At 32.4% G+C, this 17,868-nt stretch overlaps 1 protein-coding gene across 1 annotated transcript; it reads left to right on the top strand.

The window, feature by feature from the left end:
* The first annotated feature begins 188 nt into the window (after positions 1-188).
* On the top strand, positions 189-15,578 carry LOC117111305 (tetraspanin-5-like). Its single transcript, XM_033254231.1, has 9 exons — positions 189-460; positions 8,687-8,737; positions 10,487-10,630; positions 11,844-11,918; positions 12,354-12,449; positions 13,076-13,192; positions 13,728-13,772; positions 14,275-14,391; positions 15,481-15,578. Exons 1-9 carry the CDS (start codon positions 305-307, stop codon positions 15,547-15,549), a joined length of 870 nt encoding a protein of 289 aa, XP_033110122.1. The 5' UTR covers positions 189-304; the 3' UTR covers positions 15,550-15,578.
* Positions 15,579-17,868: the final 2,290 nt, after the last annotated feature.

Here is a 17,868-nt window from a genome sequence, read left to right as displayed (position 1 = left end):
CTACCGCGCTGCGCAGCGCTGCACTGGGTAATAAAAAGAATATACAACCGTTAGTTGGCGTCCTACACAGGCATGACGTTTTTACGAACGGGACTTTGCTCTCTTGTTCTATTTATACTCTTTGCTATCACTAATTGTAAATAGCACACCCTCTATTGTCAGCCGGAAGTTACATTATTATACAGCGCTCTCTCAGTGTAGTGTAGAAGGATCATAGACGATCGCGATTGTACATTGTAGTGTAATTGACCAGCAGAAATATCACCGAAGTATTCACTGAAAAATACACATTTTTTCGTAAGATATGGGGCATCAAGCTCCCAAATCTAAAAATTCTCGGACACACAAGCTACAACAGTCGGACCAACATGTTAGGAGAAGTCGGGCGGCTAAGAATTCGTCGTCTGAAGTCAGCCTTTTTGTAAAATATTTATTGTTCTTCGCCAACGTATTATTTTGGGTAAGTCTGTTATTATTGTTGTTTTAACAGGCCTATTCATACTTTTGTTGTTGGAATTGATCGTATTCTTCCTAGGTAATGGTTTGGAATGAAGCAAATTCGTACTGTTATTTCAGACTCTCAAATGAGATGCAAATTAATACCTTTGAACATCAAAACGAAAATATAGAAAAGAGGAAAGTCGGTTTGTACGGTATATTTCATTTATTAAAAAAATTTAAAATGTTGTTACACAGTTCAGTATGATATACTTCTTGCTTGGTGGAAAAATTGGTCTACTCATGGAACTATATAGCTCCATTATCTACTGTAGTTACGGTAGTCTAGGCTATGCAAACTTAACAAGAACAATCAGAACACCAGTAAGAATATGCGCTTGCCCCACAAACACGTGTGTCCCACATAAATTATGCATATGTTTACATACATTTCCCCTTCACCTTCGTTCCCCCTCCCATTTAACCCATTTTAAAACTCCTAGGTACGCCACTGGGCGGGGCTTAGCGGGAAGGATCATTCGATCTACTGCTCTCCTAGTGTTTTTCAAGTCGGCGGATGTATGCAAGTTTCAGTGGCGCACTGTCTTTTGGATGAGATGTTTAATGTTGTTTGAGCTCGCATATGCAATGTAGCCTATGTGCATGTTAAAGAACGTGGTACATTTTTTTGGAAAAGAGTAAGAGATTTTCTCCAAAAGGATCCCAATGGAAAAAATCTACAGACTTGTGGATTAATTATTATTGGGCGTTTCACACTGAATAAATCCAGTCGAATTCAACCCAATATTATACCCCTGGACATTAGATCCATATTGGCAAACCCTAGAGGAAACCAGGACAAAGTGCAGCATTCTTCAGTCCCTGGGAAGAGTACATCTGAGTCATGCTCAGATATCAAAATCCACTATTAGTTCCTTTCAGAAGTTGTTTTTTCAAATAATTCTTGTAATTCAGGAGTCAATGAAACAGAAGGTAGTGCTACATGTATGAGATTATCTGGTAATGGTGGGTACATGCATGTTTCTTAGCATTCCATAAAATTCACAATTTTTCAAAGAATTTAAGTCTGGAATTTTTATATATTTCACAAGGTTTGAACCAATTAAAGGAAGATTTGTATTGTTCCACATAATGACTTCTTATTAATGTCGATGCTAAACTATCATTATGTGCATGCATCACCACTTGGAGACACTACAGTATAACTTTAACACTAAGTTTTCATTTGCACACCTTTTTTCTTCAACTCATGTGCATGGCAGATGTTTTAAATTGATATTTTGTCCATTGGGTCCATATTTTCAATAAGTGTGTAAAAGTCTGCTTTAAAAAAATATGGGCCCTAAGTGGAACTGTTTCATTGATTTCTCAACAACCAACATTAAAATAATTATACTAGAGTAAAGCCCCTCTCCCACCTAGGTTTATTTCACCTTTCTACGAGTTAAAACTCGTGATCTTTGGAAAGGACCTATACGAGCTTATTACGTGTTAGCTACGAGTGAGGTACGACTTTATGGAGTTGCTTACGAGTTATGTACGAATTATGCCGAGCAGAACACCGAGTTAACTACTAGATTATTAGGAGTGTAACAAGTTTGTACCGAATTAGATACGAGTAGGTAAGAGACCTCTCCGAGCTTTCTGAATCGTCCTACAAGTTTTTGCCGAGTTTGCCGAGTTAGCAACTCGGCATTCTCTTGTAACTCGTATGCTGAAAAAACCCCTAGTGGGAGAGGGGCTTAACAATCAGTCTTTTTACAAAATGTATGCACAATGTTTATTCTTAATCAGCTGTTATCAATGTCTACCAACAGTCTAAAAAATATAAACAGTCTATGAAAACAGATATGACTCAGTATCCTAGCAAGATATAAACATTTCAACTGTTGTTCATATTAAAAACAAATTTTAAAATTGCACAATGTTCTTTATTTGACATGCTGTTTGCTGCAATGCATATCAATGCCATAAACTCTGATGCATCCTGTCTGGACTTTTCATTGGTAACAAGTGATTAAATTTAGTCTGTGATTCTAATACTGATAGTAGTTTTTTGAATGCCTAGGCCTACAACTTATACTTTGACTAGGTGAAACACTTTACTCTGGACTGTGATTTAGATTGAGGTATTATTTTTAACTGTACTGTAAAAGCCAAGTAAGAAGAAGGATCTCTTCCAGATTTTATGAAAAATTTATGGAGAAAGGCTCTCTTTTAAAATCAAATTTATCACTATCAGATCAGGTCATTACTAGTAACAGGGTGGATCCAGGGGCATGGGGATTATCAAATGGAAAGTAGAAAAGAGAGAAGAAAAGAGTAAGAAGGGAGCACAGTATTCTAAAACAGGCTAATTTTTAATTTAAATTCCATGTACCAGTGCAGGCCTGTAGCCAGAGGGGGGTCGGAGGGGTTGGACGACCCTCTCCCCCCCCCCTCGGCTGGGGTCACCCTTTTCCAGGCCAAAAATTTTTCTCATAGAGCTGCTAGACCTATAGCCTGTGGCCTGTGGATCTATCTCAGGCCAAACGAGCTGACGAGCATACTCGATGAGTAGATTTAATGCCAAAGACATCACCTAATTATGCCTTTTATTCATCTCGTACCCTTGTTGACTCATGCAGTGACACAGATATTAACTTTTAGTTCAGTCGAATGTTCTTGCCTATCTTGATTCTAGAGCGAAACATGGTCAAAATATCACCTCGTCCTGTGTATACTCCTTTGAATCATGATAATTATATTCAGCATATGCAAGGGTGTCAGCCTTAACTTTTATATGCTAAAAACACCATCATTCACAGCCTCTAGATTAAAAAATTTTCTGGGTGAGGATGCCCCCGAACCCCCCCCCCAGCAGCACATGCCATAGAGCATGTGCCTTCGGTACACATTGGGTCACGGAGGCACCCGTATAAAAAGGTCACCTTCGGCTAAAAAAAGACCCACCCCCTTGGAAGTCTGGCTACGGGCCTGCAGTGTCTATGGTCAGCTCCCACCCCAGATTGGTGCATTGCACATCGCATGGCCCCTACCCAGGACCTGCCCCTAGGTAAATTCTTAATAGTACATTAATTGAAATTGTATAATGTGCTAATTTAAAAATTTATCAAAGGCAAAGTTAATGCTCAAATGTCAAAAATATTTAAACTTTATTTTAGAAAGGCTGTTGCATACAGTAGATGGAAATGAATACAGTTATTCCAGTGACTTGCAACTTAAGTCTTTGATTTGGAATAATGTTGCTTTTCTAGGATTTAATATTCTGAGAAACACAGAGATGTAAAAAAAAAAGTGAAGATATTGTATAATGTATGTCTACTTGCTTCATTGCACAGGCTAGCCAAGTGCTTCAAACGTTGTTCAAAATTTACCTAAGAACTAAATTTCTAATTTTCATAATATTTTGAGTCGGATGTCGATGAACATGAAATGAAAGTAAATTGGATGGAGGATGTTAAGTCACGGGCTGATTATCAGGTGTGACGCAACACACGATTAGAACGACCAATGGTACAGTAGATCTGTGACATTGGATGGTGCGTGAAATAGATAGAGAATGATAGGTCATATGATCTAAATAGTAATATTATCAACCAAATATTTATAATAAGGCACCATTTTTGAAATGATCAAAACACTTTGTACTTTTGTAAATTAAAATTTGTTTTTACTAATGACAATAATAAATTATATGTACTTACTTTAGAGTACTTATTTATAAAAGTTTTGATTAAAGGCAAATATAGTTAAAATAAACACAATTCAATTCAGGATTTCCATAAAAATAAAGATTAAACAAAAGCAAGATTGCCAGAAACTACAGTATGTGGTGGGAATGGTACATTGGTAAATACGCATTAAGTAATGTAGAATTATGTTTCAACAGCCGGTATTAACATTTAAAAACAATTTAGAACCAATTGATTTAACAGATTGCATTATAAAATTGTGTAATTGAAAAAATGTATTAGGAACATTGATCAAGTTACCATACTTGATTTAAAAAGCTGGCATAGCACTTAACAGAGTTACAGCCACCTTTGTAGTTCGATATCATAGAGCTAGTCAACAACTTATTGAGTAGATGAATAGCTAATTTTACTTCTGCTCAGCTTTGGAACTGTGCACAGTATTACATTTCTTTGTAATGGATTTTGCACTGGTGTGTGTAGTGCTATTGTACCTTGCTGATCACTGATTGCCTTCTAGATTACATTGTAAATTCAAAAATATTCCTATTTAATGCAGATTTGTCACAGAATAATTGTCAACACCAATTCTTTTCTAACAATGATTATATTGTGTATTTATATATTTACTCACCATATTTTGAGTGGCCGACCCCTACAGAGCATGTCGGATGTCTAGGGGCCCACTTACACAAAAATATATAGCTAATATAAATATATAGCCTACAGTATCTAACAATTTATGATTAAATTTCAATACAGCAAACGCTTCAATACAACAATATATAATTTTATATAAAGATATAGCCTATCTAACAATTTATAAAAAAATATTTCAAAACGGCATAATATCATCGAATATGTAGATTTAGAAAAAAATGTTATTGTGTAGGAAGCAAAGTTGCTAGTCGTAATACATATTTTATTTCAAATTTCAAATACATAAAATCACTATGCATAAAACTGAATTGTGAAGTTAAATGTATGAAGTGGCGCCGTACAGTAGCTATTGGCTAGGATTCTTGCCTTCTCATCCCAGGGTCTTAGGTTCAAATTGATGGATTAGAACTGTAGCTTGATGGTTTAGATGGTTGCCTGGGTCCTGGGTTCAAATCCTGTTTTTTTTTTTTAACTTTTTTTTATTGTATTTTATGATCAAATTTTTTATTAGCCATACTCATGTTTTTAATTTAATAAATGAATTTTAAATTGAATTTTTTTTTTAAATGCTTTTTGCATTGTAAATAGTTTTATGTTTGTATAAAACCAAAGGATCCAATGATTATACCCAAATAGAATATGAGTATGGTAACTCCAAAAAATGACAGACATAGGCCATAATTGATTCTATGTTATTTTGTTTTTTTTTAAAACATTGTCAAGAATGACAATGTTCAAATAAAGAATGAAACGTAGAATCAATTATGGCCTCACTTCTGTTATTTTTTGGAGTTATCATATTCATATTTTATGTTTGTATGTTTTTGAAATGCAAATAAATCAAATCAAAATCACAATCGAATAGCATTCATCAACACAGTAGCATGCTGTGGTTCCATGAAGGCAGTGTTCCATGAAATACAGTAGATTGGAGACCGAAATTAGCATTTGTAAATTTATCTATTGTTACCGATGATTCATCAGGCGAGGCTACACTACAGTTTAATTACCTCTATCTCTATTGTTTAATTCAATTACTATTGTTATTGTTTACTATTTTGCCTTGGTGATGATATTTTTCAATATTTTTCAGCAATATAGATGGCTTACATACTTTCTTATTACTCTTTCAATCCCATCTTTATTCATTTAGTAATGTTGACTACTTACTAACTGTATGACTAATAGTATTAATTTTTCTTCACTTTGTACTATACAGGGCTTTCATTATACCAATTTGCAGAACATGAACTTTTTGTTTTATAAAGGATAAATAAGTTGAGGTCGCAGCAAATATTTGGCCTACATGTGGGTAATAATAAGCTTTAATTGGAATCTGAATACTAATAAGTAACTGCTAAGTGCAATCAAGGGGACACAGTGCAATCAAGACTACACTAATCAAATGACATTCTATTGTACACAAAATCTATTGTGCTCTAAAAGAAAGGAGTGTTTTAAATTAACAGTGATTCTGTTAAACTTTCCCCTAAAGTGAAACAGTCATGACACCTTTTTGAAGGTATGGTCTCGTCTTAACATGTTTGTTTTATTCGATTTGTATTAAAAATCACAGTTAAGAAGGCTTAACCTAATAAAGCATCCACTCTGTAACTTGTTTAGTCACTCACTGTTAAATGAAAATGAAATAAAATGATTATATATATAAAATAAAGCATATAGTGTGTATGTAAGAAATAATACATGTGCATACTTCCCCCATCCCAGAAAATAGAAACTTTTAAATAAATAAAAAATTTTCCCAGCAGAAATTGGCTAAGCAAAAAAAAAATTACACTCAGGGTGTTAAAAATTGTGTGATGCTGAATCCATGGCTAAAATTTCGCTCACCAATTGTGACATACAAACAGATAGTACTAGCGCTAAATATACAAGCAATAAGCAAACATTTTTCTACCTTAAGGGTTTGATTTTGCTACAGTGCAAATATTGCAGGACAACACAACTCAATGATCGTTTGTCAACCTGTCTTGTAAATTGTTGACACAAGGTAGTTCTGTGTCCCTTTGAAGTACTTCCTTTAGTGTTCCTCTTGAAAGTGGTATTAACAAAGAAGATAAGAAAAAGCAATTCAAACTCACTGTGTCCTTTACCTTTAAACTGATCCTTTAAAAAATATAATATTAAAAAACTAGTAAATATTCAATAAATTGGAATAAATGGCAAACAAGTATTTGTGAATAAGAAGCTGAATATATTAAACATTAATGTTTTGAGATTATTTTGGATTGACCCAAGGGAAATATAACGAAAATGTGTTACCAGCTACATTAACAGTTATAATAAATCATATTTGTCTACTTAGTGAGTTACCTGGATAAAACATTTAATTGCCTATTCTCTCCCAAAAGAGAACACCCCTTGAAATATACAGTATAAAATATTATAACAGTGACCTTCTGGAAGTATTGACATATAAAAGGACCAATGCAGAGGGGAATGTAAGGGACGTGTATGAGCTGCTAGACAAATGAGGCTTTTAACTACTAATTTTTTTGCCTGGAGGAAACATTTTCTGAGAGGTGAACAAAGTATTATGTCATTGTAATCGATTGAAAGTATTCAAGTTTGCATGTCAGTAAAACGGTGGGACTAAATAAACAGAACAATGAATATACTGATCAATACTGGTATTGATCAGTTTGTACCCTACTGTACTATGCCATACAGTGCACAATAGTGTTGGACAGTTGCTGGCTTCCAGGAATGTAATCCTATTGATAAATCAATCTATTGTCACTGATGCCTGGGCTCCGCACCCTGATGATATGATGAAAAAAAATTATAATAATTAGTCTGCCGTATTCATGGAGTATAATTATTATTAATAATCCATAACTCTACTGATAATATATAATGAGAATTTAATACCAATCTGCATTTAAATGCCTTTAGTAAATTAGTTTGGCTTTTTTTTTTTTTTTTTAGATTATGCGATTAACTATTAAATTTCGCAGAACGAATCTAAAGTTATTTGAGTAATTGTGTGTTTATGCGGCCATTGCATGACAAAATATCAAGTGTGTACTAAATTTTGCTTCATGACTCAGTTGGTAGAGCACACATACAGTAGTAGGTGGCAAATGTTCAAAATCCCAAATGAGGACAGTGAATTTTTCACAATCTAGTATTTTCTGATTAACATCTTACAATTATAGAATTTTAACATCTAATACTATTTTTAAAATTGGAAAACCCTTTTATTACTTACAGGCACTGTAGGGTCTGTTTTTAACTCAAAATGATTTATTTTTTTTTAGATTTTAAAATTTTAGGCAAAGCCCTAGAATTTAATACAAAAATAATGGCACTGGCAATCCTTTTAGCATATGTGATGCTCTCCATAGCCTAAAGTCTCTTTACTGTACTGTTTTTGGTTGTGAGCAAAATGTTTTTTACCTGGATTTCTGGAATACTGGATCTTATCTTAGGACTGTCCTCTCAGGAGTTAAAGATTCATCATTAATACTAAATTTCAGATCAGATATAAAATTTACATAAAATTGTTTACAACATACTGTATTCTGCTTATAATCATGTGAAAAACTATTTTACATTATTATATTCATTTTTCTCGGTTTAATGTTGTTAATATTAATGCATATTAACTTGATATTGCTTTATTTGTAACAATTAAATAAGGCTTATATCCTTGTATGACGCAAATGCAAAGCACGCAAATGAAAAACATTTATTTATGTTAGTCAAAATTATTTGGCAACGTATGATATCAATTAATTAGCATGTGACGTGGACTGGGAAGAAATGTCTCAATTACTTTTATTCTTAGGTTTTTCTTATTGCACTATTGCTATTTTCAAAACATTTTTTTTTTTTTTTTTTGGTTTCAGCTTCTTGGTATTGCCTTGATTGGAGCTGGTGCATGGGCCTGGTATGAACGGGTAAGTCTAATTTCATTCACCGAATTGATTTATTTCTTATTTACAATACATTTATGACATAACACAAATATATTTACACACTTTACTGGACCCCATTGGAAATTATGTATAATAACACTAGGGGCATGGATCTAGGCATTAACATTTTTATTTTGTATTTTAATGTACTTTTCATGTTTCTGTTAACATAAATTTGTATTTTGAATGCTAAAGAAATAAATCTTTTGAAAGTTGTGGAAATGATTTGATGATAATTAGTGTTCTTGATTGAATTTTTATTATATGCTTCCTATCACGGTTTCTGTAGGCTGATACATATTGCCCTTTGGTGACCTTTTCTTCTTGCCTTCTGGCAATGGGATTAATACATATACAGCACTATACATTGTAACTGTTATTGCTGTATTTTGTGGTTTTCTTTGTCATGGAGTTATACAGGGTTTAAATTTTCTCAAAATGCTCCATCAGCAAATAGTTGCTGTGGGCTGGCTTTACTACAGCAATTTATTCTTGTTCTGCAGCAACAATGAAGGACATTTCTACAGCAATTGCTGTTATATCTAAAGATCTGGAAAATTGTTAGATGGGCATATTAAAAAGAAAATAGAAATATAAGTGCATGGTACAAAGTTATAACCTTTAATGGATGGCCCATGTTACAAGCAATACTACCACAATATAAAAATGAAATTAAAAAAAAATGAATTTGTAATGAATAAAAGATTCTTAGAAGGTATCTTTCTTGTGGTTTGTGAGTTAAAAAATGTAATTTGTGAGTTTAATCGCACTTTTTTCAACTTGAAATTTGCATTTATAATTTGCAATTCACATTTTTGCAACTCTCACTGAACACTCTCGGGTTACTAAAAACAGTAGCTGTACCATTACCCACTATGACATTGAAATGCAAACAGGTTAAGCTAGGGTTAGATTTTCAACAAGCCCGGCCAAGGCCAAGTTTAATGGCCCAGATCCTGTGAAAATTGTACATACTGTAATATAAAAAACAAAAATCAACCTAAGCAGTGCCTAAAACTGCATTTTTAAAATCAACTCTTTTTAATTTTGTGGTTAAAATCATATCTAACTAGAAATCTAGCAAATTCCTAAATGATTTCGAAAAATTATACAGTATATTTTAGTTGTTGATCCATTAAGTGGAAAATACTATAAAAGAATGACCTTTAATAATTAGTACTCTTAAATGCATCCTAGAAACTTCCTGTAATTTTTAGCCTTTCACTGAGTAATTGCTGACAGGTAAGCATTGTATTATTTAAATAAGATAATATTTTACATTTTCAGTCTTTTTTATATAAATCATTAAATTTATTAAAGCCAGACTCTGCAGAAAAAAAAAAATTCCAAAGATCTCCAAAGTTGTTTATCCTCTAAAGTCTGGGTATAATGTTTACCTATTTATAGATTGAGAATGAACGAAATACCATTTGATTTGCTGCCTTAAGTGACCTGTTATCACAGCGATGTTTATACAATACAATCATCCATCTGCCTGCCTGTCCGAGAAAAGGTGCACGCCCCAGTATAGGCTTGCACCCACTTCCTTGTTTTCCCCTCCCAGATACCTCCCTGAATGAAAACTGGGCATAAAATATCAAATTAAACTCAAGTAGAGTATCACTTCAAATTGCTTTTCCTTAGCCCCCAGTCACTGGTTGATGGGATAGCTACCTAAAAGTAACTTCGTACAGTTTGATTATATTTTAATTGGACTTTTTTTTTTGACAGGGCGTATTTGAAAACCTTAATCAACTGACCTCGGTCACTATTGACCCAGTTTTACTCCTCATAGTACCAGGTGGTGTAATATTTATACTGGCATTCGCTGGATGCATCGGTGCGCTCAGGGAGAACATCAACCTTCTACGATTTGTAAGTCAAATTGTTAAGATATTTTAGGAAATTTTATTTAATTTTTTTTTTATCTATTTGGTATAACAAAAGATACACAATGGCAGCAAAGGTTGAAATGATTGCATTTACATAAATATGTAAATATTATAAAATATTATAAATAAAATAAAATGATTTCCACATGAAATAGCATCATCATCATTCTTTGTCTATCTCTGTTGCCTTGTCAACTGCCAACTCTGTATATCTTTATGAGTTAACTGTGCTCATTAACTGTGCTCATCCACAAAAGGTTTTGTCCACAGACTTAAATCCACATACTCATACCACAGGTACTTATAACAAGGAGTGTTTCCTATTTGGCATTTCCTTTTGGTTTCTTGAAAATGTTTTTACAGGCTCCATATTTATAAGGCTAAACTTTTGTAAAGAGAATAACCAGCACACTTAATTCACACACCCTTTCTTGGATACAACATTAACTTTAAGTGTAGTTATTAAAACTACATAATGATAGTATACAATATGTGTAGTGTAGTGTTGCATCATTTTTTTTATTGCATGCGGTGAATAGAACTTAATTGTGCACTATCAATCCATCAACTTTAAAATTGTGCTGGTAACTAATAAAAACATCCCGATTTAGTGTGCAAACAAGTCTATTAGTTTTTAGGTACAGTACAATGTGATCTTAAAGGCCCAAAAAATTGAGGCATTGCCAAGCAGAGTGATATTGCAAAATATGAAGACCATTTAAATCTTGGATTTGTCCGGCTTGCGCAATAAAATGTTTTTTTTTTGCCTTGTTTAGTGTACATATGTTTCTGAGAGTACTCCAGTTATCTATGTTGTTTGTGTTTCTGTTTGTTGGTGACATTAATTGCTACTACTTCTTGTAATCATTGCCTTTACAAAAGCTCTCAAATTCAGTCCTATTTTATTATTTTTTTTTAACCCATCTGAGTAGATTCTTTGAAGACTTTAAAAGTATGAACATCCTAAACTTTCCATCTTTGATTGGTTGTATTGCACATATACAATCACTGTTATACAGTATTGTGCTCTATGCATGAAAAATGTAAATGAGGGTGCCACATTCAAATCAACCTTGTGGTTTTTTAAACTCAGTTCATGGACATTAAATAAAGAAAATTAAATTTAATGAGTGCAACGCTATTTAAAGAACTTATTCTTGTTTGCAATTACATTTTTGTGTTTTCTAATTTTACAGTACAGTGTAATATTAGGTCTTATATTCTTTTCGGAAGTTGCTGTTGGAGTGTTGGCCTATGTTTACAGAGACAAGGTAAATAAACGAATTATATAGACAATATAAACAATATTTAAGACCTTCATAATGCAAGGGACCAGAGTTTAAATTCTTGTAGAGAAGATTTGTTTGTTTAATAAAATAACATTATTATATTTCATTATTACCTCAAAATTTTTTAAGTTTATCTCTTCGTTTTTAAAACGTTCCATTGATGTACAGTTTGTTTAATTCTTCTTCCTTTTCTAATAGGCCAACACCATAATTGAATGCTTCGGCCCAGTAACTCTTTTTTTTTCAGGAGTGCCATACCTGTTTGTGCAGTATTTACAATTATTATTTTTAAAGTTTTTATTTTATTTAAAACTAGCGATGTAAATTACTGCTAAGATTACTCTTATTGGCAGCAGAAGAATATTTAATTTTGGACTATATATTCAAACTGAAATTCCATTTATTTTAAATTTTCAGCTTGAGTCGCAAGTTTCAGATACCATTGATAATATTATTAGAAATTACCGAGACAACGTTGACCTTCAAGATTTGATTGACTTCTTACAAAGTTATGTAAGTTTGGAGCTGTAGTTTCTCTTTTGTGTTTATCCAGCAGACTAATATATAGTACAGTAATAAATCCATTCCAGGGTAACAAGGAATTACGTTTCTAAACCTGTCTGCTATATGATTTACAGTCTTAAATTTTGTAAATATTTACATACCTTGTGTGTTGGCCTTCCTCAGCTTTGTAAATATTGTTGTATAATTAATAACTAATTAGTAAATAGATAGTAAATAAATGTGACAGTAGATGTTCTGCTGGTAAACTATGTATGGGTGTTAGCCGATTTGTATTTAAGTATTCATTTATTCATTCATTCATTCACTCAGCCATACTTTCAATCATTCATTCGTTTATGCATTAAGCTATACATTCAGTCATACTTTCATTCATTCATTCATTCATTCTTTTATTCGATCATAAAAATAATAATGTTAATCTTACTAAGGCCAATGCACTTTATAGTTTAACAGAACGATTAATAAATAACAAGTAAAAGATTTTTAAGTGTGTATTTTTTTTCTGTACACAGTAGATTGAAGAAAATATGGAAATCTCAGAAGTACATGACTGTGAATCATATTATGCTTACTGCCAACTTTTACTGATGTTACAAATTTGTTTTTCATTTTAGTTCCAGTGTTGTGGTGGCAGGACCTATGAAGATTGGGAAAGAAATCTGTATTTTAATTGTTCCTTGAGGAAAAGCCCAGATGCATGTGGTGTGCCATTCTCCTGTTGTCGAGATCAGGTAATTAGTACAGATATATGTGTTACTGTATGTGTTTTGTAAAACTCATTTGTGTAATGTGTTGTATCAAACACATTTGTTTATTGTTATTTTCTCCTTTCTGATGTGATATTGAGCAGGTATGTGTTCCTATGCTGCAGTGTCAGGTACGTGTGTCCTGTTAATATGTTGTTTTATGTGTGTCCCTTGTTTTCTGACATGTTCTTTTACATTTTGTTCCTATGTTGATGTGTACGTATGTGTCCATTGTTTTTCCTATTGATGTGCTCATTCTTGTTCTGTTTTTTTGTTGATAATGTGTTTTTTGTGTGTTCTGTAGCTGTTGTTGTCTCCACACTTACTTTTAGCTCAATTTTAAAACACTAAGTATTTTTTTGTATGAGCAAAAAGAGAAAATAATGATTGTATAAATAATTAGGACATCAGAATTACTAATCTTTTACTTAGCATTTGCATACATTAGGAACTCGATTTAAATATTTTATTGTTTATTACCATTATATCAATTAATTGTATGTATTTTTTTGTCTTTTAGGGCATAGTGATCAATACACAATGTGGGTACGGTGTTCGGAATCCGGTATGTACTCTAAATTTTGCATTATAATACCTATACTAAAATGTCATAATGATGTCAGTTCCATTCAGCAGCAGCTCTCAAGCAGTGGGGAAATGGCAAACCATTGATGGCATTTTTCCAGATCATTTTTGGCCCTAATCCATGCCTACTCAGCCTGCCACTATTTGACCTTGTTAATTAAAATAATTGTTCTCTGCTAGAAATGTTTTGAAGGAGGTTTATGTGGGTGTGGGTGTATACATTTTTCTTCTTAATTCTTCTTGAGCCACAACCCATAATGCATGAAAATCATCTTAATAATAAATAATTCAATCTATAGAAAAACTTTAAACTTGCTCTAAATTATTCCCGTTAAGTTTCACAGCCCACTTGAAATCCGACCTAGATTTGGGGTCTGTCTCGTAGAGAATGGTGTGTTTTGAATTTAACCACATTTCAAGTGTAAATGAAATGTCATTGCGTATTGAGCTCTAATATTTATTCTGCTATGTCTCTTTTTAAGGGTGTTGATGCTGTTTCAGTAGTTTACACTGAAGGGTGTGTTGATGTCATCCGGCAATGGATAATTGATAATTTTATCAAGATTGTTGCTGCTATTGCAGTTGTTTTATTAGTAGAGGTAAATATTTTTATATGTATTATTTATTTATATGCATTTCATTATACATTGTGATTCAAGATTCAGTCGGTGATTGATAAATGGAGGCATAGAGACAAAAGTCATGTTTGAGTTAATTACTTTTGATAAAGACGTAGGGTAACTACCATGGTCAAATGATGCTGTTCTTTGCACTTGGAATTAAATACACACAGGTTTTGAGATAGTAAGATATTGCACATGTATGGTCAATGTGATTGTGGATACAGTTAGTGAAAAGTTTAGTGATGCTGCATTATTTAACCGAGTCACGTGAAAAACAGACTGGTTATTCTTCATTAACATTCGCTGTTTACCATAAAGAATGTTATGTAGGCTGAACCGTGCTTGGAACGTTGAATTTTAAAACACTGCTGAGTACAAGAAAATTCAGTTCCTAGCATCGTGAGCAAAAAGCTCAACATAATCTGATCACATGCAGATCATTTTAAGTACAAACACTGCCTCATGAGCAATGTGGAAATTATCTGAATAGTGTGATATTTTTGACCTTGCAAAGCCAAATCTGCATCGTGTACTTCACAAAACAGCTCCGATTATTAATGATTTCCTTGACAGAACAGTCATACACAACAGTGACACTGCTGCACACATCAAAACCAGAATTTTATGATAGTATTCTTTTATCATTTGCGTTAATGTTATTTATAACAAAACACCTAACACATACATATGATATTGTTAAGCTTAATTATTCGATTACACGTATTTATACATTTTCTAGTCTGGTCTTAGTTTAAGTATACACTGTGTTTATTATTAATGAAATTTCATTTTTTGTCTATTTAAAGTCGGAGTTATACTCTGGACTTGACCATTCTAAGGTCAATATTAGATATGATTGTCTTTGTATAACTTCTATGAAATAGATACCTTGTTCAAAGCAAGATGCATATTGTCTATTACTACTACCACTCATTTATATTATTTGACAGGAATATTATTGACGATTTCCTTCCTTAATTTATCTTAGTTGTGTTTCTTTTTTTGTCTTCAGATATGAAAGCTTTTCAGAAATAACTAACACTCATTTGATTTATTTCCTTTCAGATATTTGGTGTGTGTTTCTCTCAGTCTCTTGTCAATGATATACAACATCAAAAGGCAAAGTGGCGGTAGTTGTTGCCGCAACTTTGATTTCTGATTTGGAAAAAAGCGGTCAAGAAATTGTGACTATTTTATAAATTAGACTTTTTTAAAGCCAGATTCATAGACTGACATGCTTCTATCAAAACCTTAATGTAACTGGGCAATACGCGATGGAATGTCTTAATGCAGCCAAGGCAATATGTGATAGAACGTTACTAACAGCTGACTCTTCACGGTCTCACGAACCGAACGCTCACAGTGTTACTGAATCATCAGTCAACATAGTTTGAATTGGGAATATTACTTGTAAATAATATTATTTTTAATGAAAAATTTTATTTCCCCCGCATTTTATCAAAGTATGTCCAGTTAGTTGGTAATTTTAGTTAGAAATAAGTCAACGCATATTTATTTATGAGTCTATTATTTTTTTAAATTTTATAATGTAATGGATTTTTATATTTTAGAAATATTTACCTAATCTTTTTAACTTTAAATTTGTTCTTGTGTACATAAGTGCAAGTTAAGTTATTGAGCCAAGGGGTAAATTCAAAGAGCATACTGATAGGTCCTGTAACCATTTATTAGAGGGAGTCCTATCATCATTGCTCTTAGACCCCTGCAAATATTTAATAATATTTGAATCTCATTTAAATACATTTGCGACTTCACCAAATACAAAATGTGTAAAAATGGTGGCATTTGCTGCTTTACTATAATACATACTGTATATGATGAAAACGATTTACGATTCCTGAGCAAAGAAGCTCCAAACTGTATGTAATATTTTTCAACTACCCTGAATAATTTTCCACCGGTAGAACAAAACAACAAAATTGTGTTGCAGGCTTTTTTATGGAATGATTTGAAAAAGAAACCTCAATGAGTTTGATAATGGTACTTTGATTAATTTGAAACCATAACTATGTATTTAAATATTTTACTAATCAACATAATACACAGGGTGAGTGATGGCTAGCTATGAACCAAAGAGTATAGAATTGGAAGAGGTCCGACTCTTCTTATTTTGCATGCATGCAATGAAACGAAAAGCAAAATACTACCACGAGATAGGTGGCGCCCTATTAGAATCTGAATAGGGTTTGAAACTCTAGCATGCGTTATATAGACTATGGCGAGTCAAATTATCATTAAAACGTAAATAGAGATATCTTAGTTTTTAGTAGAGATGTCTTAGTTTTAAATTGTGATTAAATGACAATTTGGATTGTCATAATAGACACAGCTCACGATATTAAGTATGCGTTCGATTTGAACGCCTTTTACGTTCTTTTGAAAGACGCCCTCTATTTAGTAGTAGTACTTAAAAAACCTCAACAGTTGGACCTCTTGCTTTTCTATACTCTTTGTTTGAACTTTAAAAGTATTACCAAGCCTAATGATAAAAACACATTCAGGACCAAACTGATTTCAAGTGTCACTATGCTTTGACAAGAAATTTTTTAGGGCTTTTGTTGGTTTGGTTGTAAATTTATGCAATTTGTTCTCATTTTGAATTTGTGTTAGTAGTTGCTTTGTATTTATGTTTTTAATTACTTTTATGGTAACATTCAATAATGTGAGTCCTTAATTTACATGTAGTTTATATTAATGCCTTTATACAAGAATAATACAGGGTTTTAGATTGGTTCGTGTAGAGTTTTTCCAGATGTATTCGGGATTCTCTTGTAGATTAAGGGTTTAGTATTCACTAAATATGTGTTTTATAGCCATCAATTAGTAAGTTTGTTTATAAAATATTTCAGAGGCTGAATAAGACAATTCATTGTTTGAATTGCGCATGACCATGTCCAAGGTGAATCCACATTAACCTATGTTGTGTTGTGTGTATGCTTGTTTATATTGATTCACCTTGATATGGGTATGCACGGTTCAAGATACAAATTGGCTTACTTTCGTGGTAGTTCCTATAGTATTAAAAAAATCCCAATTTTTGCTGCATAATACCAAAAAGAGGTTCATTTACATTTTTATGTTGTTGATTTTACTTACCTTTTGTTATATTTTATATTACAATTATCTAATACTGATGCAGGTATAAAATGAATAATATACAGTTGTCAAAGTAATTTGTACTTAGGAAATTGTTAAAGAATCATTACAATTAACATTAACATCAACTTGTCATACCTATACATGCTAGTAAAAGTGTGCTGTTTATGTAGAGCATCTTTATTCTGTGTAATTTATATAAATAAATAATGTAACATAATAGGATTATGTTAGTCTTAATCTGATATAATTCCATGTGATTGATTCAAAGATTCTTAATGTATTACTTAAAGCTACTCACTGTGCTAATAATTACAATAATATATATATATATAT

The sequence above is a fragment of the Anneissia japonica genome, unplaced genomic scaffold (assembly GCF_011630105.1).
Source record: "Anneissia japonica isolate Jap-2015-1 unplaced genomic scaffold, ASM1163010v1 scaffold3309_len207512_cov194, whole genome shotgun sequence".
Classification (NCBI taxonomy): Eukaryota; Metazoa; Echinodermata; class Crinoidea; order Comatulida; family Comatulidae; genus Anneissia; species Anneissia japonica.
The sequence above is the reverse complement of the archived record's forward strand: the minus strand, read 5'-3'. Positions and strand labels throughout refer to the sequence as shown.

Coding starts and splice junctions, on each gene's coding strand:
- LOC117111305 (XM_033254231.1), top strand. CDS start 305: ATGGGGCATCAAGCTCCCAAATCTAAAAATTCTCGGACACACAAGCTA. Junction 8,738..10,486: donor CATGGGCCTGGTATGAACGG/GTAAGTCTAATT, acceptor TTTTTTTGACAG/GGCGTATTTGAAAACCTTAA. Junction 10,631..11,843: donor ACATCAACCTTCTACGATTT/GTAAGTCAAATT, acceptor CTAATTTTACAG/TACAGTGTAATATTAGGTCT.